Source organism: Mustela putorius, unplaced genomic scaffold (genome assembly GCF_011764305.1).
Source record: "Mustela putorius furo isolate JIRA1106 unplaced genomic scaffold, ASM1176430v1.1 tig00000585_pilon_pilon_pilon, whole genome shotgun sequence".
NCBI lineage: Eukaryota > Metazoa > Chordata > Mammalia > Carnivora > Mustelidae > Mustela > Mustela putorius.
This window is the reverse complement of record NW_025421424.1, coordinates 4,925,963-4,947,644: the sequence shown is the minus strand read 5'-3', so window position 1 is coordinate 4,947,644 and position 21,682 is coordinate 4,925,963. Positions and strand designations below refer to the sequence as shown.

The 21,682-nt window shown below is 47.4% G+C and overlaps 1 protein-coding gene across 1 annotated transcript in view; it reads left to right on the top strand.

Moving 5' to 3' along the window:
• The window catches only part of PTGFRN (prostaglandin F2 receptor inhibitor), an 83,242-nt gene that overhangs the window by 53,984 nt on the left and 7,576 nt on the right, over positions 1-21,682 (top strand). Inside the window, exons 5-7 of the mRNA XM_045081863.1 lie at positions 5,810-6,235; positions 11,276-11,695; positions 19,616-19,723. Coding sequence (XP_044937798.1) covers positions 5,810-6,235; positions 11,276-11,695; positions 19,616-19,723 — 954 coding nt within the window. The remainder of the gene's footprint in view (positions 1-5,809; positions 6,236-11,275; positions 11,696-19,615; positions 19,724-21,682) is intronic.

The following is a 21,682-nucleotide window of genomic DNA, read 5'->3' as shown; positions in this document are numbered from 1 at the left end:
TTTTTGGTTTTTTGTTTTGTTTTGTTTTTTACTTTTTAGAATATAAATTTAAAAAAAAAAAAACTAACACAGAAGTAGAAAGAAGCACCAGCTTCAATCATTACCAGTGTTCTGTGAATCTTATTTCATCTCTCCTCCCTCATGCAGACACACACAAACATGTGCGCGCGCGCACACACACACACACACACACACACACCCCATATTTTCTTTTTTCTTCTTCTGGAAGAATTTAAAGCATATCCCAGACACATGTCATTTGGACATTAAGTACTTTAGTATGCATCCTTAACTGATAAGCATTTTTTGAATCTAACCACCATTGCATTCTTAGCTGATTTCTTGATGAGATCAAGCAGGATATAGCGGTAATCAGTAGTGATGAAATGCTTATGCCAAAAATGAGCATTTTTATGCAAAATATTAAATTTACTCCAATTCAGCAAGCGTGTTAATGTCTTTTACGTATAAGGCATTGCAGGCATAGCACATACAGATGACTTAAGTAGGGGGTCACTGACCCCAGGAAGAGTCCTATAGAAGGTCCACAAGACATATATACAATAATCATCAAAGTTCAAGACAGCATTCAGATAAAATCCTTAGAGAGCAGGAAGCCAGGTGGGTGGTAGGGTGAAGATTTGTTGAGCACACAGTAGAGATAATGACAGGTAAATTCGAAGCAGGCATTCTCCGTTAAGTAGGAAACACTATATCCTATAGAGACGTCCGTGCCTGATGGAGTTCAAGGAACAGGCAGTTTCCAAACAGAATCTTTAAAATTGTAAAACAACAATAAGGGAAAATGTCTACACGTGCAGTAAAACAAAAACCAAAGAAGAACCCCCCTGTACTCCTGCCATTGGGACATAGTGGAGCCACAGCTTCTCCAGCAGTACAAGACCAAAGTCGACCTGGAAGGCTGGTGGGTGGTCCAGATGACCTTCAAACATCCTTTAAATCCCTGGAACCTATGCGTTATGAGTTCCCAAGCCAAGAACCCACTGATTTTTGTTTGCCTTTGCATTAAGGCAAACAAACAAACAAAAATCCTCCCTTTGGGGGGCCTGGGATTCAGTCTATACTGACTGAACAGAAAATAAGACATCAGTCAGCGAAGGGCTTCTCCTCTCCTGCCATGCTATCGTTCCTATCACTAGAGGCGCATACACCATGACCCTGCTGCGCTCACCTTTCTCTGTATTTGGAACCATAGGGTTTAAACAGACTCACTTGGAGGAAGAGAGGCTGGAGTAGAATGGGAGAGTCTGTTCAGTCTTCTGTTCAGCAACGAACTGGGCGGGTGTCCCAGGTGCTGAGGCAGAAGGAACAGCGGGAAGGGAGGCAGAAAACCAGGAACCATAGGGGTGGTGAGGGAATGGTGAGAGCTGTGGGCTCAGTGGGGCGTAGAGTATGTGTCAGAAGGCAGGAGGCGGTGAGGCTGGGCAGATGAGTTAGACTCACACTGAGGAGCACTTTGTGGGCCAGACTGGGGAGCGTGTTCTTACTCAGGAGGTGGGAAGAAAAGCCACGGGAGGTTTATTGTGCAGGTGACCTGATAACTGTGTCTGCCTAGATTTGTGTTGGGCGGTTATCATCGTCTTGGCTGGAGGCAAAGAGAGCCCAGATGAGGATGGTGTTCATGAAGTCCCCACTTCTGTTCACTGATTATTTATAAATCATCTCCTGTGCACAAGTCTCGGAATGGGAGCCGTGTGAGAGCTAGGGACCCTCAGAGTGGAGAGTTGGGGATGGCACACATTTCTAGCAGAAGTGACCACCAGAGTGAGTGCTGGGTGTGGCAGCAGGAAGAGTGGCTGAGGAGTTAGGAGGAGGAGTTGGCCGTGTCTGTTTGGAGTGGGAGTCAGCTGTGTGCGTGTGTATGGATGTGTGCTTGTGTGTATGTGTATGTGTGTGTGCATGTGAACCAGTGTGCCTGTGTAGGAAGGAATATGTGCTTGTGTGCGCATGCATGCATGTATAAGTGTGTGAATGTGTGCTCGCGTGTATACGTGCACATGTGTGCATGCATGCATGAATGAGTGAATTGCGCACGTGTGCATGCATGTACGAGTGTGAATGTATGCGCGTGTGTATATGCACACATGCATGTGCTCGTGTGTATACCTGCACATGTGGGTGCATACATGTGTGGGTGCGTGCACATGTTTGTATACCTGCACACATGTGTGTGCATGCACATGCGCATTGGCAGAGGCAGGTGGGGAGCGAGGGGATTAGGGTACAGTTGTTCTGGTGATGCCAAGGAAGCATGAAACCGAGATGCCTAGAAGCCCACTCTGTGCCTGTGTTAGGGTCTGAGCCTAAGGAAGAACCAAGCGGAGCATCTGGGTTCTGGTCCAGGGAGTGCACCCTGGGTGTTTCCAGGCCACGGTATAGGAGGAGAGGGTATATAGAGAGCTGCTCAGGTGGATGGTGCGGGAGCTGGTTTGCCCGCCACCTCCGTGTGTCCCATGGTCTGACCACTGAGGTCACCGCTTCTCTATCATCTTTTTTGCTAACTTGGACAGCCTTAATTTTCAAACTGCCACTTCAGAGGATTATGCTCAGGGGAAGGAAGTAAACCCTGAAGGACCGAGGGATTTCTTCCTAAGAGCTGGTGACCGATGAGACAGAAGGGAAATCTCGTAGGTTGCCTCCTGGCCGTTTGGATGGTGCTGGTCATCCAGGCTGAGAGGATGGCCTCTGGGGCGTGGTCTTCCTGGGTCCAATCCCTGGTGGCAGACCACAGCCCTGTCACTGCCAGTCATGGCACTCTGTGTTGCTCCAGGTCATGAGCCAGTCAGTGGTGGGAGAAAATAAAGAATTCAGAAGACAGGGAGCTTGGCCCATCTCTGAGGTGCAGCAATGCTTGAAAGGTGATAGGAGGTGCATGGCACCGGGTTCAGATTTGCCACTTTTGAGCTGTATGAGCATGTGACTGACTCTCCCAAGCTTCGGATGGTGAACAGCAGTTCACAGATAACTATGCATGTGTGTATATATGTGTGTGAATATACACATACGGACATGTACCAGGCACTAGTTTAAGCACTTTCATGTGTAAGTACTTTTTTTTTGAGTAATCTCTACACCCAGCATGGGGCTCAAACTTATAGCCCCAAGATGAAGAGGCACATAGTCTCCTGACTGAGCCAGCTGGGCACCCCTGTATGTTTTTTATTTATTTATTTATTTATTTATTTATTTTTAAAGATTTTATTTATTTATCAGAGAGAGGGGGAGAGAGCGAGCACAGGCAGACAGAATGGCAGGCAGAGGCAGAGGGAGAAGCAGGCTCCCTGCTGAGCAAGGAGCCCGATGTGGGACTCGATCCCAGGACGCTGGGATCATGACCTGAGCCGAAGGCAGCTGCTTAACCAACTGAGCCACCCAGGCGTCCCACCCCTGTATGTTTTGACTCCTAATCCTCACAGCCGCATTGTGAGCTGGTTACTGTTACTCCCTCTGTTTTTTCAAGTGACGCACCAGAGAGGTGAGGGAATGTGCCTGAGTACACAGCAAGTGGTCGGCTGAGCCGGATCCCAGCAGTCTGGCTCCAGGTCCCTGGCTCTTCACCATTGTTCTTCACGGCTTCGGGTTGTCATTCAGGGTAACGGGAGCACGGGAAGGGTCTCCGTAATGTGCTCCGCACAGGAGGTGGGCTCCGTGAGTGGCAGTGGGAGCCGCCGCTGTGTCCTGAGCGCCTGGGATGGTGTGGCATCCCCGGCCAGCCCTGATGGAGGGGTGCCATTGTGCTCCATGCACAGCCAGCCCGCGGTGTCCCTGCCACGTGGGAGGAACCTGGGTGTCCTGCCTGCCCTTGGGTTGCTCTCCAGGAGAGAAGGGTCTAAAGCCTGAGATGCGGGGTCATGGGGAGCACCTTGTCTTCTGCACGTGATGGCGTCAAGGCATTTCGGTGGTATTTATCCCGTAGACGGTGTCACCTCAGAAGCAGTGTGGGGTGCTAACCCTCTGGCCAGGAGGCAGGACACCCCTGAGCTGTACAGCCTTGGCACGCTCACCTGCTGGGGAAGAAGGCAGGGGAACATTCCAGCAGTGCGTGGTGTCCCTGTACAGTGTCCACCTCATGACTCTGCAGGCTCCTGGTGGCAGCTGGGGCCCGCTGATTTGACTATCATGTATGCCGTGGGGACCACACTCGGGGCACTAAATGCTCGTGAGGACAACATTTGAAGGAGGTGGGATTTTGAGTTCTCTCCATTTCCTGGCCACTGAATCATTCTTAGAGAAGTCACGATGTTACACATTTTATTAGAACCGTAAATCACAAAAGAACCGTTCCTTGACCTCAGCAGTTTGTAATCCAAATGAGTCATAAATAAAAGCAATGTTAAATAAAACAAAACTGGTTGAGGGGTTGGGAATAAAGATAGAGGTGGCAGATGGAAAGTTCTGTTCAGGGAGAAATCATGTTCTAGTAGGCCATGTGCCGTAAGAGAAAAATGTAGCTTTCCCTAAAAGCCAGGCAGCACACACTGACCGAGTGCCTACTGCATACAAGACTGTATTTACAACTTGGGGACCCAACAGGGAGGGGCTGCTGCTGACCAAGTGTCCCTCCACGGCTTGTGGGAGCATGGAGAAAGGGGGCCATGCTCTGGGGACCTAGGAGGGGACCCCAGAGGAGGTTACATTGAAGAATGAGTGGAAGTTTGCAGGGTGGTCAAGAGAGAAGGACACTGCTGGTAGGTGACCACAGTGGTGTAACACGGTATGGGGGCTGGAGTTCCTCAGGTCTTTGGAAATGACCTGGGGAGGGGGTGGGGACACAGGGAGGAAGGCGACAGAGAGGTTCCAACACCAGTTCTTGGCAAGCATGGAGGAAGGCCTAGGGGTCTGCGAAGACAGAAATGTAGAGGCCCCAAAACGGATGAAACAGGTGCAGGGAATGTCAGAGGAAGAAGGGGTTTCCACACAAGTGAAGAGAAGCGGGCTGCGACGGCCGCAGAGCACGCCAGGAGAGGGCTGGCTTTCCTTGCACCCCTGTCAGAATTTGTCCTGGGCAGGGGAGTGGGGTGGTCCTAAGGGAGCGGGCTTTACTGGAGCCGGTATCCGCGGGAGCCAGCTTCAGGGTTGGAGAATTGTGTGAGAGGGTTATGTGTGGCCGCGAAGAGATGTCATCTCGGGGAGTGCGAGGATGGCTGTTTATTGACCACTGAGCACAGACTGAGCTGAAAAAGTCAGAGGACCAGGAAGGTGAGAATGAGAATCGGCAGGGGGAATGATGACCCGAGGGCCTTGCCTTTGGAGCCTGGCCAGGGATGCCGGGAGCTCAGATCATTTCCGTAATCTGTTTACTTCCCTGCTCTCCAAAACGATTATTGCATACCACTGGGTGGGGACTGGCCTCAAGTGCTGGTATGTACTCTGGATGGGGTTTTCCTGTGCTGCTCTAGCAGGTGGCTTTGAAGGTCTGTGGGCTCTGTTTGGCATTCTACACAAAACCCTGGTGGAGTGTGAGCACTGAGCATCTTAGATCCTTCTCAGAGGACTAACCCCCGGGGTCACTGACGGCAGCTCCCAACCCTATGGAAAGGACCAGACTCGGATTGCCGATATTTGGCTTTGGCCTTGGAAGGTGTCCTGGGGACCACGGTGGTGCCATGTTGTATGAGTTTTTCCATAAACTTCCGTTTCCATCACTGTAGTTAGTAGGACAGGCGTTTGATTGTCTGGACAAGAGTAGCGCTTGCTTTGTTCCTTCTGCTCATTCTTAGTGTGCTGCTGTCTGATTTTTGGGGGTTTTGTTTTGTTTTGTTTTAATCCTGGCACCTCTCTTGTTCAGAACCAGACTACCAAGTGTACCTGAATGCTTCGAAAGTCCCTGAGTTTTCAGACGACCTCACGGAGCTGGAGTGCCGGATAGTGGACGTGAAGAGCTCGGAGGCCAGCGTCCGCTTCACCGTGTCCTGGTACTACAGGGTGAACCGGCGCAGCGACGACGTGGTGGCCAGCGAGCTCCTGGCGGTCATGAACGGGGACTGGACACTCAAGTATGGGGACCGGAGCAAGCAGCGTGCCCAGGACGGAGACTTCATTTTTTCTAAGGAGCACACGGACACGTTCAGTTTCCGAATCCAAAGGACTACAGAGGAAGACAGAGGCAATTATTACTGTGTTGTGTCTGCGTGGACCAGACAGCGTAACGACAGCTGGGTGAAGAGCAAAGATGTCTTCTCCAAACCCGTCACCATATTTTGGGCATCTGAAGGTGGGCGCTTTATTCTTGTTGGCTGAGGTTCGGGGTTTTTGTTGTGGCCCACGTCGCCCCACTGTGTGGTTTTATATGCTGGGTCTCCCTGCTAGGAATCCAAGAAAATGCAAGCTCAGGTGACTACTGCTGTAAAAACAGCATGAACCCCTTTGAGATGCTGACGCCAGTGAAGGCTCAGTCCCAGGGAGAGAGCTGGTGCTTGGTGGCTGCTAGATGATCGTCTCGACGGTGCCCACAGTCCTTGTCACTGTTGCTCTGCCGGGTTGCTCTTGGGCCTTGGGGGTGTGTTCATGTCTGGGAGTTCCTGCTGAGTGCAGTGCCACAAACGGGGGGTAGGGGGTAAGGCTCGGGGGCCCAGACTATTGCACATACCCCTGAGGTGCCGGTCACCCCATCAGAAAAATTGTTTCTGGAGAGGGGTGATAAGAACTCAAGGGAAACGGTTTCTTTGCTGTATCTCCTCTTGATCCTCGGAGCACTGTGTTGGGACATCAGACTTGTTAAGTCCAGCACGACAGGAAGCCCAGGCCTCCTAGGTCCCCCTTGTGCCCCTGGATGTGAAGTACCACATGCCCCTCGACATGCCTCAGTTGACTGATTGCCACCCTCTCCTTGTCCCCAACCCCAAACAGGGCTCTCTGGGAATCAGCAGAATCTTCTGTTGCCTGACACTCAGCTTGGAACCTTCCTTGCTCTTTCCCACAGTAAACATGACCAACCTCGCTTCCCCGCTGAGGCCACTGTCGGCCCTGGGGTCTCCTGAGTAGAGGGGTTTCCTTCCCACTCTCCTCATACAGCAGGACCTGTTCATCAGCTCGTGCCCCTCTCCACTGACTGGACTCCTGGGTCCTCCTCATTCCCTCGGGGAAGTGGTTAACTTCTGTGTCACAGCCGTGCTCTCTGGTGCTCTCGCTGACTTGTAGTTTCTCTCCACGCACAATGCTGGCCCACATTCGGACCGTGCACCTCATGATTATCTGAGGAGCTTTAAAAAAAACACTGAAGCTTGAGTCCCACCAGAGGGTCTATCTTAGTTGGTCTGAGGGTGTATACAGCTTTGGGCGTTGGGATTTTTTTCTTTTTAACATTTTATGGACATACGCATGTATGTGTGTCTGTGAGTGAGTGAGCAGGTCACTCAGATGGGGAGAGGAACGGGGCGGGGGGTGGGGGGAGAATCTCCAGCAGACTCCAGCCAAGTGCGGATCCCTGTGCGAGGCTCTATCCCACGATCCTGAGATCGTGACCTGAGCAGAAACTAAAATTTGGACGCTTACCTGACTGAGCCATCCAGACGCCCCCGGGCTTTGGAAGTTTTAAGCCAGTTCTCCCGAGCAGCCGGTGCTGGGAACCCTGGGGAAGATCAACGTCTCCTTCTCGGTCCCCCATCCTCCGCTTGAGTCATCTTGTCTTCCCTCTGGTTTGGTCATTTTCTCCCGTCTCACACCCTGTAGTAGACCATATCAGTTGTGACAGCTGAAAGCCCTCCATGCTCTCAATTCCATGCATCCTCTTCTCTAAACATACCGTCTGTTTTTCTAGATCACTCCTGTACGCCTCCAGCGTCACCCCTGCAGCCCACCATGAACCCTACCGCCTTGTGTTGGCCTCCATTTCTCTCTCACGTAGCTGGACCAGCTGTCCAGGGCAGTCCAGTCTGTGCCTGCTGCCCCGTGTCATTTCTTTTCTTTCTTAAAGACTTATTTTATTTATTTATTTGACACAGGGAGACACAGTGAGAGGGAACACAAGCAGGGGGAGTGGGAGAGAGAGAAGCAGGCTTCCCACCAAGCAGTGATCCTGATGTAGGACTCAGTCTCAGGACCCTGGGATCATGACCTACCAGCCGAAGGCAGACAGTTAATGACTGAGCCACCCAGGCACCGTTCCCGTGTCATTTTAGCACCCTCTTCCGTTCTTAGATTATGTCCAGGGGTGGAAAAGAGGACTAGACAGGCAGTCATGCCGCTTAGATTCCTGGCCATAACAACCCCCTGCACCCCAGTCTCCCTTGCCCCACTTAATTTTGCATTACACTCTGGCCAGACCACAAGGCCATCCAAAGTCAACCTTCTGTTACCTGCCTACCTACATTTGTAGTTGGATAAAAACATTTAAACGTGTTGACTGGCTTCACTTTAAGTCTGTGATTGTTTCTGTCAATGGGTTCTCGTGGCTGCCTGGCAATCATTCTGCATTTCCATAATCTATTTACTTCCCTGCTCTCCAAAACGATTATTGCATACCACCTTCCCGGACTGAAAACCTTCTCTCTCAGCCTTACCCTCAGCTGTTGGTCCTGGGTTCTCTCTCCCTAAAGAGAATTTCTACAGGGTTGCCCGCAGCCTGTGTCCTAGCAAAGGCCAGGCCCTCTCACTGGTCGAGCACGAGGCCTGTCTCTCTTATGTCATCAATTTCCCTGTCTTCTCTGGACCTTTCCTGTTGGCCTCTAAACACCTGTTCCTGCTTTTGTATTTTGTAAAGTAATTTTCACTTTACTTCTCCCTCTGTCTTCCCCTTCCCCAAAGCCGTTTGCCCCCAGCCATTGCTCTTTCTTTCCTTTTATAGCCAAAGCGTTTGATTTGTCTATACTTAGCGTCTCCGCTTTCTCTCTTCCTTTTCTTTCTGGCGCCTGCTTCTGACCAGACTTCGGCCCCTGGTCCCCGTGTTAAGATCAGTAGTGACTGACATCCTGCAAAATCCCGTGGTTCATTATCTTACTTAGCGGGATTTAATGCAGGTGGTCGTTCCCTCCTCCCAGAAATACCTTGGCTGTGGGGCGCCCCTTCCCCGAGCTTTCCTCCCACCTCACAGCAACTCCTTCTCCACGTTCTTTGTTGGATCTTTCATTTCCTGAGCCTGAGACTTGGGACTGCCTCCAGACATAGTTGTCGGACTTCTTCTCTAGTTGACTTCCCTCTCTTGGTGATGTCTTCTAACCTCATGAATTGAAACACTGCTTACACACCCGGAACTCCCAAATGTATATTTCTAACCCAGACTCCTTCGCAGAATGCCAGATGCAGCACCCTGTTGCCTCGTTGACACCTCCGCTTGTCTAACGGGCATCTCCAACTCCCGTTCAGAATGGCGCTTCTGGTCTCCTTTTGGCCTTCTCTGGCACCTTCGTTGTACTTGTTCAGCCCAAAACCTTCATCCTCAATTCCTCTTCCTTCCCGGGGACTCAGAGTCTTGCCCCGGCCACGCTTCCCTGTTAGCCAGCCACCGCCACCTCCTGCCTGGATCACATCACTGCCTCCTGACTGTTCTCCTTGCTCCCGCCCATGCACATGGCAGCTGGGGCAGCCTCTTAAAATGTCAGATGATGACACTCCTCTGCCCTAACCTGCAAAGACTTTGCATCTCACTCAAAGCAAAACCCAGGGTCCTCTTGGTAGCCTTGCGTGCCCTGTGGCATCTAGCTCCCCTTATCTTCGGACCGCATGCAGAACTCTCCCCCAGGCTCACTCCTCTTCAGCCCCTCCGCCTTGCCCATAGTGCCTCCAGCATGCTGGGCAGACCTCTGCTTTCGGCTTCCTGCCCGCTCTTCCCTCTGCCTAGATAGTTGCTCCCCACAGGGGTACAGGGCTCGTTCCCTCACCTTCGCAGCTCCTTGATGCCTCACAAGGGACGCCATCCCTGGCCACTCTGTGTAAAATTATGATGTCTCTCCCTGCCCCCCCCCCCCACATTCTTTTTCTCCTCTTTCCCTGCTTTATTCTCTCAAGCATATCACCATCTAACCCTGCCATTTGTGTTCCCTGCTGTGTTCATCTTCCTTCACTAGCATATAAAGGGAGGGACTTTTTTTTTTTTTAAAGCTTTTTTTTTTTTTTAATATTTTATTTATTTATTTGACAGAGATCACAAGTAGGCAGAGAGGCAGGCAGAGAGAGAGAGAGAGGAGGAGGAAGCAGGCTCCCTGTGGAGCAGAGAGCCCGATGCGGGGCTCGATCCCAGAACCCTGGGATCATGACCTGAGCCAAAGCAGAGGCTTTAACCCACAGAGCCACCCAGGCGCCCCTAAAGGGAGGGACTTCTGTATGCTTTGTTTACTGTGGCATTCCCAGTGCCTGGAATACGGGAGGCTCTCACTTAGTACTTGTTCAGTGAAGGGATGGATTACCAAACTCACAGGAGAATCAGGAAAGAATGTAGGGGGCTCAGTGGAACCTCAGGCATCCGTGAGCATGGAGAGACACTCCGACATACATGTTCTGCTTAATAGGTTTGGCAGAACAGCTATTCCTACCAAACCTAGTGTAAAAATTTTGTTTTATAATGAGACAGATTATAGAATTAATAATCTTATTAAAGGATAAAAAGCCTGTGTTTAATTCATTTATTCATCCATTCAACAAATATTTAAGTACCTTCCAAGTGCCTGACAGTGAGCCATTAGAATATAGATGGCTTCTAATGTGTATATGCTTAGGGATTTCTTTTTTCACAGAAAAGCGGGGGTAACATACCTAAACCTAAAGTTAACGTAGCCATGGACACTTGCTCAAAATGTTAAAATGTCCTCTCTGTGGAAATCATTGACGGACAGGTGTGTGTTCCATTCCCCTGACCCACAATCTGTTCTGTATTGTGACTGTCATATAGATTTAACAGAAAGAACCCATATCTCCCTCCCCTGATCTTCCAAGCAGACTATCCCTGCACTTTCCCCAGCAGAACATCAGGGAGAGGTCTTGGCATGGTCTAGGGCCGGACTTGGGAGTTGGGTTCTGGCGCATCTCCTCCTAGTCATGAACCGTGAGTCCTGCCTCACATCCTTAAGGATCCCAGCAGTCTGCCGGATTCTTTCACACCCATTAAATCATTTCAGACTGTTCTGCTTCATCCAGCGGGGTGGTTTGTAGCCTGCTTACAGATACACGTGATTTTCTTTCTGAGTCTCCAGATTTTCTTAAGTGCTATTGTGCAGCAATTTGCAAATAAATTCCAATTTCCGTGTCATTGTGCTTTCAGATGCATATCCATTTTCACTAGTCCTGTTGGGAATCACCTCTTTCTGGTACTTCCTTCCAGATTCTGTGCTCGTGGTGAAGGCAAGGCAGCCGAAGCCTTTCTTTGCCGCAGGAAATACATTTGAGATGACTTGCAAAGTGTCTTCCAAGAATATTAAATCACCACGCTACTCTGTTCTCATCACCGCGGAGAAGCCTGTGGGGGACCTCTCCAGTCCCAATGAAACCAAGTACATCATCTCCCTGGACCAGGATTCTGTGGTGAAGCTGGAGAATTGGACAGATGCATCACGGGTGGATGGCGTCGTGTTAGAGAAAGTGCAGGAAGATGAATTTCGATACCGAATGTACCAGACTCAGGTCTCCGACGCGGGGCTGTACCGCTGCGTGGTGACAGCCTGGTCTCCTGTCAGGGGCAGCCTGTGGCGAGAAGCAGCCACCAGTCTCTCCAATCCTATTGAGATTGACTTCCAAACTGCAGGTGAGCGGGGACCCTGTTGAACACAGACTGAACTAGAACGTGACCCTAGGGGTTTGAGCCAGTGGCTTCGTTTCTCTTAAACAGCTTTCTTTGTGAGATGTAATTCACAAGCCATGCAGTTTACTCATTACAAGGGTATCATTCAATGGCTTCCGGTATATTCACAGAGTTGTGCAAACCATCACCACATTTGATTTGTAGAACATTTTCGTTATCCCCCGAAGAAATCCTGTCTCCTTTAGCTGACACCCTTCAATTCCCAGCCCTCCAGCAACCACTTATCTACTCTCTGTCTCTGTCAGCGTGCCTGTGGTGGACATTTTACATTGCATTCATGGAATGTAATACGTGGTCCTCACGTCTGTCTTCTGTCACTGTAACCCATCATTTTCTTTCTTTCTTTCTCTCTTGGTCTTTATTCTTAATTGTTGTACAGTGTTTTCGAGGATCGTCTGTGTTATAGCATGTATCAGTACTTCATTCCTTTCTATGACCAAATAGTACTCCACGGTGTGGGGACACTACATTTTGTTTGGATAAACAATGGCCATTTGGGTGTTTCCACTTCTTGGACCATTAGGAGCTCTTCTGTACAAATTTTTGTATACACATACTACCCTCATTACCTTTTTTTAATAGATGAACCAAAACTCAGCAATTTAGCTTCTTTAGAGAACACTGTGGAGTATAAATAAAGAGAAAAGGGTGCTGCACCTCCACAGGGGTTACATGATTTGCTGCATGTGCAAGGTTCAAGCCAAGTTCATCAGGGGTCCCTAGGACTGAAGGTGATGGGCACTACTTTTGGCCTGACTTACAAAGTGGTATTTCCACACAGGGGTTGAGTATCCCATCCCTGTGCCTCATCTTGCTTTAGGACTGGAAAAAGATTTCCCGTCAATTAGTCGAGTTGCCTGAGCTGTGCTGGTATGGTTGAATATATCTGTCAACCAGCTTGTTAAGTCTAGTTCCTGGTGGTGGTCATGTATGGCAAGGTTAATTAAAACAGGCATTTTTATGTCTATTCTTAATTGATTTTGTTTTTGGCTAAGTAAAACATTTTTATGCCATAAGACAGAAAGGTCAACTTTTTTTAATGGTATGGATACATATTCTTAAATAGAAATATTTCTTATTTGTCCGTGTAATTCATGAAACTCCTCTGAAACAATCTCTGTGTGTGTGTGTTTCAGCAGGTAGATAGAAGTTTTTGATCCCCCAATTTTATTTAGGCTATCAAGGTGAAGGATCATCATTTATGAGTTTAATAATGAATGTTTTCACTAAATCTGCCATGGATTCCAATTAGAAGCTTCTGACTATGTAAATTTTTACTCACTTGTAAAAATTCAGGTATTAATTGAATCAGCATAATGAATACAAGATATTTGTTGAATTACGTGGTTACTTTTTAGAGTACAGGTAAACTAGACCTTAAAGTGTATTTTTTCCATTGAAGTTTTTATTAGTATTATTTTATATTAATATAAACTTCAATATCTTCTAGCATGCTCTAAGTCTGTTAACATTTAGCTGAATAAGGAGAAAATACTGGAGATTTAAACCCTTAGATTTGGAAAGAGCAGAGAAAGCACAGGTTTCTTTTATTGTGTATCTGCTTATTTGTTTTTTAATAATGGCTTCATTGAATTATAGTTAACATATAAAATTCACCCATGTCAAGTGTACAATTGAGTAGCTTTTAGTATATTCACAGTCGTGCAGCCATTACCACGATCTTATCCCCGAGGTTCTAACCACTCCAGAAAGAAGCTCTGTACCCATTAGTACTGCCTTCCCATCCCCAGCCCCTGGCAACCACTAATCTTTCTGTCGCTGGAGATTTGTCTCTTCTGGATGTTTCACATAAATTGAACCATATATGCGGACTTTCTGGCTGGCTTCTTCTATCTGTTGTACCATTTTCTAGGTCCATCCACGTGATGGCACGTTTCAGTACTCTGTTCTTTTTTATGGCTGAGCAGTATCTGTGGTGCGGATGGACCACATTTTGTGTATCCATTCATGTGCTGACGGACATGAGGTTGTTTCCACCCTCGTGGCTACGGTCAATAATGCTGACGTAAACATTTGTGTACAAGTCTTGGGGGTGGACATCAGAGTTCATTTCTCACCCAGGAGTGACGCTGGGTTCATACGAGCTCTGTTTAAGTCTGAGGAACTGCCAAACTGTGTTCAAAAGCCCCTACCCCCTTTTATATTCCCACCAGCAATGTGTGAGGCTTCTAAGTGTGCCACATCCTCACTAACCCTGTTATTCTCCATCTTTTTTATCGTAGGCGACCCGGTGGGTGTGAAGTTGTATTTTATTGTGGTTTTAGTTTGCATTTTCCTAATGACTATTGATGTTGAGCATCTTTTCATGTGGCTGTTGTTCGTATGTGTATCTTCTGTGGAGAAATGTCTATACAGATTGTTGGCCCATTTTTAAATTGTGTTATTCATCTTTTTCATTGTTGAGTAGTCAAGTTTTTCAGAGAGTCTGGATACAAGCCCATTAACAGACACATGGTTTAAAAATATCTTCTCCCACTCTGTGGGTAGTTTTTTCACTTTACTCATGGTGTCCCGTGAAGCACTCAAGCTTGTAATTTTGATGAAGTCCAGTTTATTTTTCTTTTTGTTGCTTGTGTTTTTGCTGTCTTAGCTAAGAAACCATTGCCTGATCACAGGTTGTGAAGATTTATGCCTCTGTTTTCTTCTAAGGAACTTTACAGTTTTCAGCTCTTACTTTTAGTGCTATGATCCATTCTAGTTAATTTTTTTTTTTAAGATTTTATTTATTTGAGACAGAGAGAGAAGAGTCCATGAACACGGGGAGAGGGTGCGTAAGGGCCGAGGGAGATCTCCCTGCTGAGCAGGGAGCCTGACATGAGGCTTGATCCCAGGACCCTGGGATCATGACCTGAGCTGAAGGCAGACACTTAACCCACTGAGCAACCCAGGTGCCCTGATTTTTGTGTGTAGCAGGGATGGGAATTTAGCTTTGTTCTTTCGCATGTGAACACCCATTGGTTCTTCTAGTCAACCATTTGTGGCCCAGCCTCTTCCTTCCCCCTTGACTTGTCTTGGCACACTTGTCAAGAATCCTTTAACCATGAATGTAAGGATTTTTATAGACTCACAGTTTTGTTACATTGCTCTGTATGTCTTTTCCTATACCAGGACCACATTTGATTGATTACTGTAGCTTTGTAGTAAATTTTGAAATCAGCAAGTATGAGAGTTCCAACTTTGTTCTTTTTCGAAATTGTCTTGGCTATGCTGGGTCCCTTGCATTTCTGTATGAATTTTAGGATCACCCATTGATTTCTGCAAAGATGACCACTGGAGCTTTGCTAGGAATTGTGTTGAATCTGTAGATCAGTTTAGAGAGTATTGCCATTTCACAGTATTGCCTTCTAATGTGTCAACATGGAACATCTTTCTGTTTAGTTGGGTCTTCTTTAATTTCTGTGAGTGGTGTTTGGTAGTTGTCCGTGCACAAATCTTGAACTTCTTTCATTAAATTTCTCCTAAGTATTTTACTTTTTGTTGTTGCTGTAAATGGAATTGTTCTCAGTCTCCTGTTCCATTTGTTCTTTGCAAATATAGAGAAGCACAGCTGATTTTTATATATTGATGTTGGATTCTGCAACCTTGCTGGACTTACTATTAGTTTTAATTGTTTTTTGGTTGATTCCTTAGGGTGTTTTAAATATAATAAAATGACATCTGTGAATAAAGACAATTTTACTTTTTCCTTTCTAGAGTGAATACCTTCTAATTCTTTTTCTTGCCTAATTGCCCTGGCTGGCGCCTCTAGTAGTATGTAGAATAGTGGTGGCATAAGTGGACATCCTTGTCTTGTTCCTAATCTTATGGGGAAGGTTTTCCACCTTTTCCCATTAAAAATCATTGTAACTGGTTTTTTGGATTTTTATTTTTTTCCATAGATGCCCTTTATTGAGCTGGGGAAGTTTCCCTTCCTTACTGGTTTGTTGAGTGTTTTCACCATGAAGAGATGTTGGATGTTGTTAAATGCTTTGTCTGTGTCTTTTGAGAGTTAGATGATTATGGGGTTTTTGTCTTTTATTTGTGTCACTGTTTTATTCTCTGTAGGAGTTTATTCCATCTTGTTTTACATTTGTTATTTGATGTTTCGCTAGAACTGTTATGGGAAACAGGGGAGACATAAAATCTTTTGTATTTCTGGGTGAGGAATGGGCATTGAGTCTTTTTCTCAATTCTTTACATCTCTGCATAACAGATAAAATGACTAGAGCTTCCAGGTTGAATAGACTGGCTGAGTTTTTTTATTTTCTTTAGTCCACGGAGTTGTCATGGTCAGTTCACAGTTTCATTAGAAGTGGCTGCTCGATCCACCCAGCACCGCGCCCTCGCCCTGAATGGCTCCCAGCAAATACTGACTTGATACTGAAAAGTCTTCACTTCCTAAAAATCAGCAACAGCACCATAAGATACCCATAACAGAGAGGTCCTTCCTGGTGTCTGCCTCTCTTTCCCCCGGTATTGGGGTGCTTGCCTCTTGGTATGCAGACCGTGTTTCCAAAGGAGCGCGGCTGAGTGACGAATTTCACTGACCCAAAGTGTCGGGGGAAAATACAAATAAAATGTTATGGTGTTCAGGATGTTGGCCTTTAAAGAAGAATAAGAACAAAGTTTTTCTCCTTAATGGATAAAAGCTTGAAAATATGGTAGAGTAGAAAGAAGGAAAAGAATTAGCCATAACCTACCGGACACTGTTCATTTGTGTTGTTTTTGTTCCTAGAAATCTTCCCTTGCATGTTTTCTTCATGGCTGTGAGATCAGGCTGTCTATACAATTTTGTGACCTGCTTTCCCCTCTTTAACCTTCTAAGATCAGTAGCTTTCGTGTTAAAACAAATTCTAGGTAAATAATTTTAATGACTACACCTCCTAGAATTTAGTCAGTCATTTAACCCTATTGATGGTCATGCAGATGGTCTGCAATTTTGGCTCTCACAAGAGGACTGCTGTTTACAGCCCTTTTTAGGGGCTGGAGTTAGAACATGTTCTGTCAACATTTGTATTTAGAAAGCTGAATGTGGTCTACCTATTCTCCAGAGGCTAGGAATCGGGGGACAGCTAGTGACTCTGATTCACTTAAATTCTCTGTGCTGTAGTCTGTCATCTGTGAAGTTAACCAGATAAATTCCCTCACAAAAAGAGCATTAACACAGAAATTGACCATAATAAAAATATTTCCAAGCCTGGGATAATGACCCACATTAACAGTGAGTTATTGATTTCATTAGAAGGAAATCCACTGCTGTGAATATTTTACAGCAACGGCCTTTTCCCAGACCCATGTCCACATGGCAAGCCATAGCATAGATGCTCTCTTGTTCCTACAGCCACAGCTACTAGGGGAAATGAGAACCATAATTTGTGACCTAGAAGGCATTTGGGGTTTTCTTTGGAAATATAAAGAAAAGAAAGTGAAATGTGTCCAAATTGGTAAGTCTTTGTGTGCTGTTTCAAATTTAGGAACCTAAATCCATTATAAGGGTCCTTATGTTTTATCATTTTGTGGGGTCTTAGAAGGGCCCTCGAACACTTGGAAGAAACCTGTTGGTGTAGCTCTGTTTATGACTGCAAAATTTTTAGTAAGAAAAAAAAACATGGTCCTTGTTGCTCACCTGGGTCGCTACCGGCCTGTGCTCCCAGGCGGCCATATGTGGTATGAAGTGCTCCGCAGTCATGAACACTGGGCCGAGTCAGAGCCACTGGCTTAATCCTGTCCCACCTCACTCCAACAAGCAGAGCAAATCCAGGGTGGTCAGGACCTGTGGGAACTGTGGCTGGGAGAGGGGTTGATTGAAGGGCAGGCTACCCACAAGCAGGTCAGGTTTCCTTGTCTCCTCTGCTTTCCTTCCTTTCCCCTTGCTCTGTGACCACCGTCCTGTTACGTTCTCCCCTGTGCCCGGAGTTGGTGCCCTTCTGCTGCTCTCTGGTTAGTCTGGACTCTCACCACAACCTGCTCAGGGCTGTCCCACCTCCCTAGGTTGCCATCTCCTCCATTCACCCTTTGCCTTTCTCCCAGCAGAACACCAACTGCTCCCACTCTTGGTTTGAGGAAAGAGTCTGATGAGTTCATCTTACCGCTCACAGTGAAGTAAAAACACAGCCTTTCTAGCTCTTTGCCTCATTGGTTTGCATGACCTTTTACACACTTTCTTAGTCATTTTTGTGTATGTTAAAGTCCACTTATTTTTCCTTCTTGGTGATCTGATTTAAAGGGTATTAATACTTGTGTTATTAGCATCTAATGATTTTCAGAATCAGTGTCCAGGGCCATCTCTTTCTGCTTCCCGGGGAACCCAAGGAGCATCCCATGGCACTGGTATTCTGGAACCTTCTACAGGTTTGCCTGTTCTTGTTAGGATAAGGTAAATTTCGGGCTCTTAGGATTGGGTTGACTTAAAGCTATGTGATGCTGTCGCCTGAAACTGAGGAGTAAAAGGTTTTTTAAGAAAAAAAAAAAGGTTGGGCGCCTGGGTGGCTCAATGGGTTAAAGCCTCTGCCTTCGGCTCAGGTCATGATCCCAGGGTCCTGGGATCAAGCCCCGCATCGGGCTCTCTGCTCGGCGGGGAGCCTGCTTCCCCCTCTCTCTCTGCCTGCCTCTGCCTACTTGTGATCTCTGTCTGTGAAATGAACAAATAAAATCTTTAAAAAAAAAAAGAAAAGAAAAGAAAAAGGAAGGTAGTAGATAGCCCCTCTCTCTAAGAAGGGGATAGGAGCTAGATTCCTTACATCCAAGGCATACTTTTTTAAAAATTTAATAAATTTACTTATTTATGCCCCATCATCAAACAGCATAACAATAATCGTACCCACAGTCAAATGCATCCAGCAGACTCTATGGTAAATATTATTAAATTCTGGCACTAAATTCTCTCTGTGTGTTTGATCTTTATACTTCCTATTTTGTTGCTCATTTTTGTGCTCACAACTCAAAACAGTGGGAACATCTCTGCCTTGCATAGTTAGCTTAGTTTGGGTAGACACATCTTTTGGTCTCTGGAAGAAGGAAAGAGCCTTTTTTATTTTTTATTTTTATTGTTTTTAAAGATTTATTTATTTATTTATTTATTTGACAGACAGAGATCACAAGTAGGCAGAGAGGCAGGCAGAGAGAGAGAGGGAGAAGCAGACTCCCCACTGAGCAGAGAGCCCGATGCGGGGCTTGATCCCAAGACCCTGAGATCATGACCTGAGCCGAAGGCAGAGGCTTTAACCCACTGAGCCAGCCAGGTGCCCCGAAAGAGTGTTTTTTAAAACGAACTGAATATCAAGGGGATGTTCGGGGCAAGTGTGTGAGTCTGGGTAGTGTTTTGAAGCAAAACCCGTGCTGCCTCGATTTCCCCTGACAGATTGGAGCCGGGCCTCTGGTGCTCCCACTGTCCCCTACAGAATGTTGTCATGGTTGGCATGTCTGTCTCCTGACTGCATTTCAGCCTCCCAGTGGCAGAGCCCCTGTCCCCAGCACAGTGAGGCCTCTCACTCCGTTGGGGCCAGAAGTGTCACTGGTCCAGTCCCATGCCTTTTGCTGTCCTGCCACCTCGGTCTGGAAGTGAACCACACAGAACCAGAAGCGGCACCCTTGGAAGGCCAAGGGGTCCATGGTTGTCATCAGAGAAGGGGTAAAGGAAAAGCCAGAAACAAAGAGTTCTGTTGTGGGTGTAATTCAGGTGATTGCTCATTTGGCTGTGCCTGACACACTTGTCTCTCTGAAGAGAAGAAAAGCAGCCTGAGAACACCATCTCGCCCAGGTCCAAGGAAGGGGGGCTGCCCACAGATGCTCATGAGAGCGTCAGGAGTGGAATTGAAACAGAAGCGTGAGCGGAAATAATGAGGGGCTCTCACTCTCTTCCAGGGCCGGTGTTTAATGCCTCCGTGCACTCAGACACACCATCAGTCATCCGGGGAGATCTGATCAAATTGTTTTGTATCATCACTGTTGAAGGAGCGGCCCTGGATCCAGGTATTTCGCTCTGTCTTCTCCCCTTGCCCATGTCACTTTCTGTAAATGCCTCTCGTGTCATCCCCACTGTGCGACCCGGACACCGAGGTCACGGATTAGATGGTGCGAATCCCCAAACTGCCCTGCTCCGTACCTGGTACTCAGTAGGTGTTGAGTAAATCCTTGCTGATGACCGCCCCTGTCTGTTAGATGATTTGGAAACCCATCCAGGTATTGGAATCATAGTTGTCCCAGGCCTCTTCCAGGGCTGATTCAAGTTCAGGCTGGTTTGAAACCTATCAGCAGGGTCCAGCTCCTTTAGTTTGTCTTTTAAGCCTTGATTCATTCAGATATTTATTGAGCTGCTTCTAGTAACAGGCACTGTTCTAGAGGAGGGGCCAGACGCCCTATATCGTGGAGCTCGCAGACTGGTTAAGGAGATAAACAAGAAAGCAATCCTCATGTAATATACTATCAGATGGTGTTAACTCTCTGGTGAAGGATGGAGCAGAGTAAGCGAGCAGCAAGGGACCAGATGGTACTTTGGTAGTTTAAATTCTTGGGAAATCTTTGTGGATCTTTTCTTTGCAAAAAATGTTAGCATTGCCCATGGGATGCCTAAGAGCCCTGGGCTGTCAATCTTACACCTTTTCTTCAGTGACCAGTTGGTGTCCCCACCTCGCTTGTAGACCCTTGGGGTTTGAAAGGACATTAAAGGCACATAAGGTGTCTGTTGCCGAGCAGGACAGTACCCACTGCTGCCTTCTCCTAATGAGACCGTTGAGAACCTGATCTGCTGCGTGGGACCTGCACTCTCTCCCATACGCTTTGTCCTTGGGTGTCTTCGTACTGCCCACCCCAGCATGGGTAGAGCCCGGGCCTCCCACCGATCAGCACCTTGCAAAGGCCAAAGTATACGAAAGTCTCAGCGTTCTGTGCAGAGACCACTGGGCCTGTGACCCTGGGGTGGAAAGCGGAAGCGGGTGTTCATTCTGTAGCAAGGGCAGGTTGTAAGCAAAGTGAGAACGGCCCGCAGTGAAACCAGAGTGGACAGCATGAGTAGGGGACTGGGTAGAGCTGGCGTCAAGGAACAAAAGCCCGGGTGGCCACCAGCCGAGATCCAGCTTCTTCGGGACCTCGGATCAGAGGTGTAGGTAGTAACTAGTTCTGGGTTGGCAGTTACTCCAGTAGGATGTCTTGGCCTCATGGGCCAGATGGTCTCTGCAGCAACTAGTCGGCTTTGTGGCTGTTGGTGTGAAAGTAGCCATAGACGGGATGTAAGCAAATGGGCTTGACGGTGTTCCCATGAAGTCTTTTTTTTTTTTTTAATTTTTATTTTTTTAAAGATTTTTATTTATTTATTTGACAGACAGAGAACACAAGTAGACAGAGAGACAGGCAGAGAGAGAGGAGGAAGCAGGCTCCCTGCTGAGGAGAGAGCCCGATGCAGGACTCGATCCCAGGACACTGGGATCATGACCTGAGCTGAAGGCAGAGGCTTTAACCCACTGAGCCACCCAGGCACCCCTCCATGAACCTTTTTTGACACACATAGCTGGTGGGCTGGATTTGCCCTGCAGGATGTAGGCTGCTGAGCCCTGCACGAGCTGATGGGTCCCAAACTGGCTCTCTCGGGGAACCCAAACATGGCTGAGCTACAGAGGTAGGGAAGAGAAGGTAGAAGAAAAGGAGAAGGAATCCATCCATTCAAGCCACCCACTGGTGAGCTGTGTTCTCAAGGGTAAAAGGTACCCAAGTAGCTCAGGTCTTGAGGATGCTGGGGTGTGGAGGATCGGGGACACAGAGTGGGGTTAGGAAGAGAAAACGAAAGTGAGAGTAGAAGAGGCTGCCAGAAAACGGGGGAGGGAATCGTGTTCAAAAACTGGAACCATGTTTACCCTCGAAGCTCATGGATGGTATATACAAAAATAAATCATTTACATGTTCTTTCTCGGTAAATTAATGGGTCACCGGTTTGGG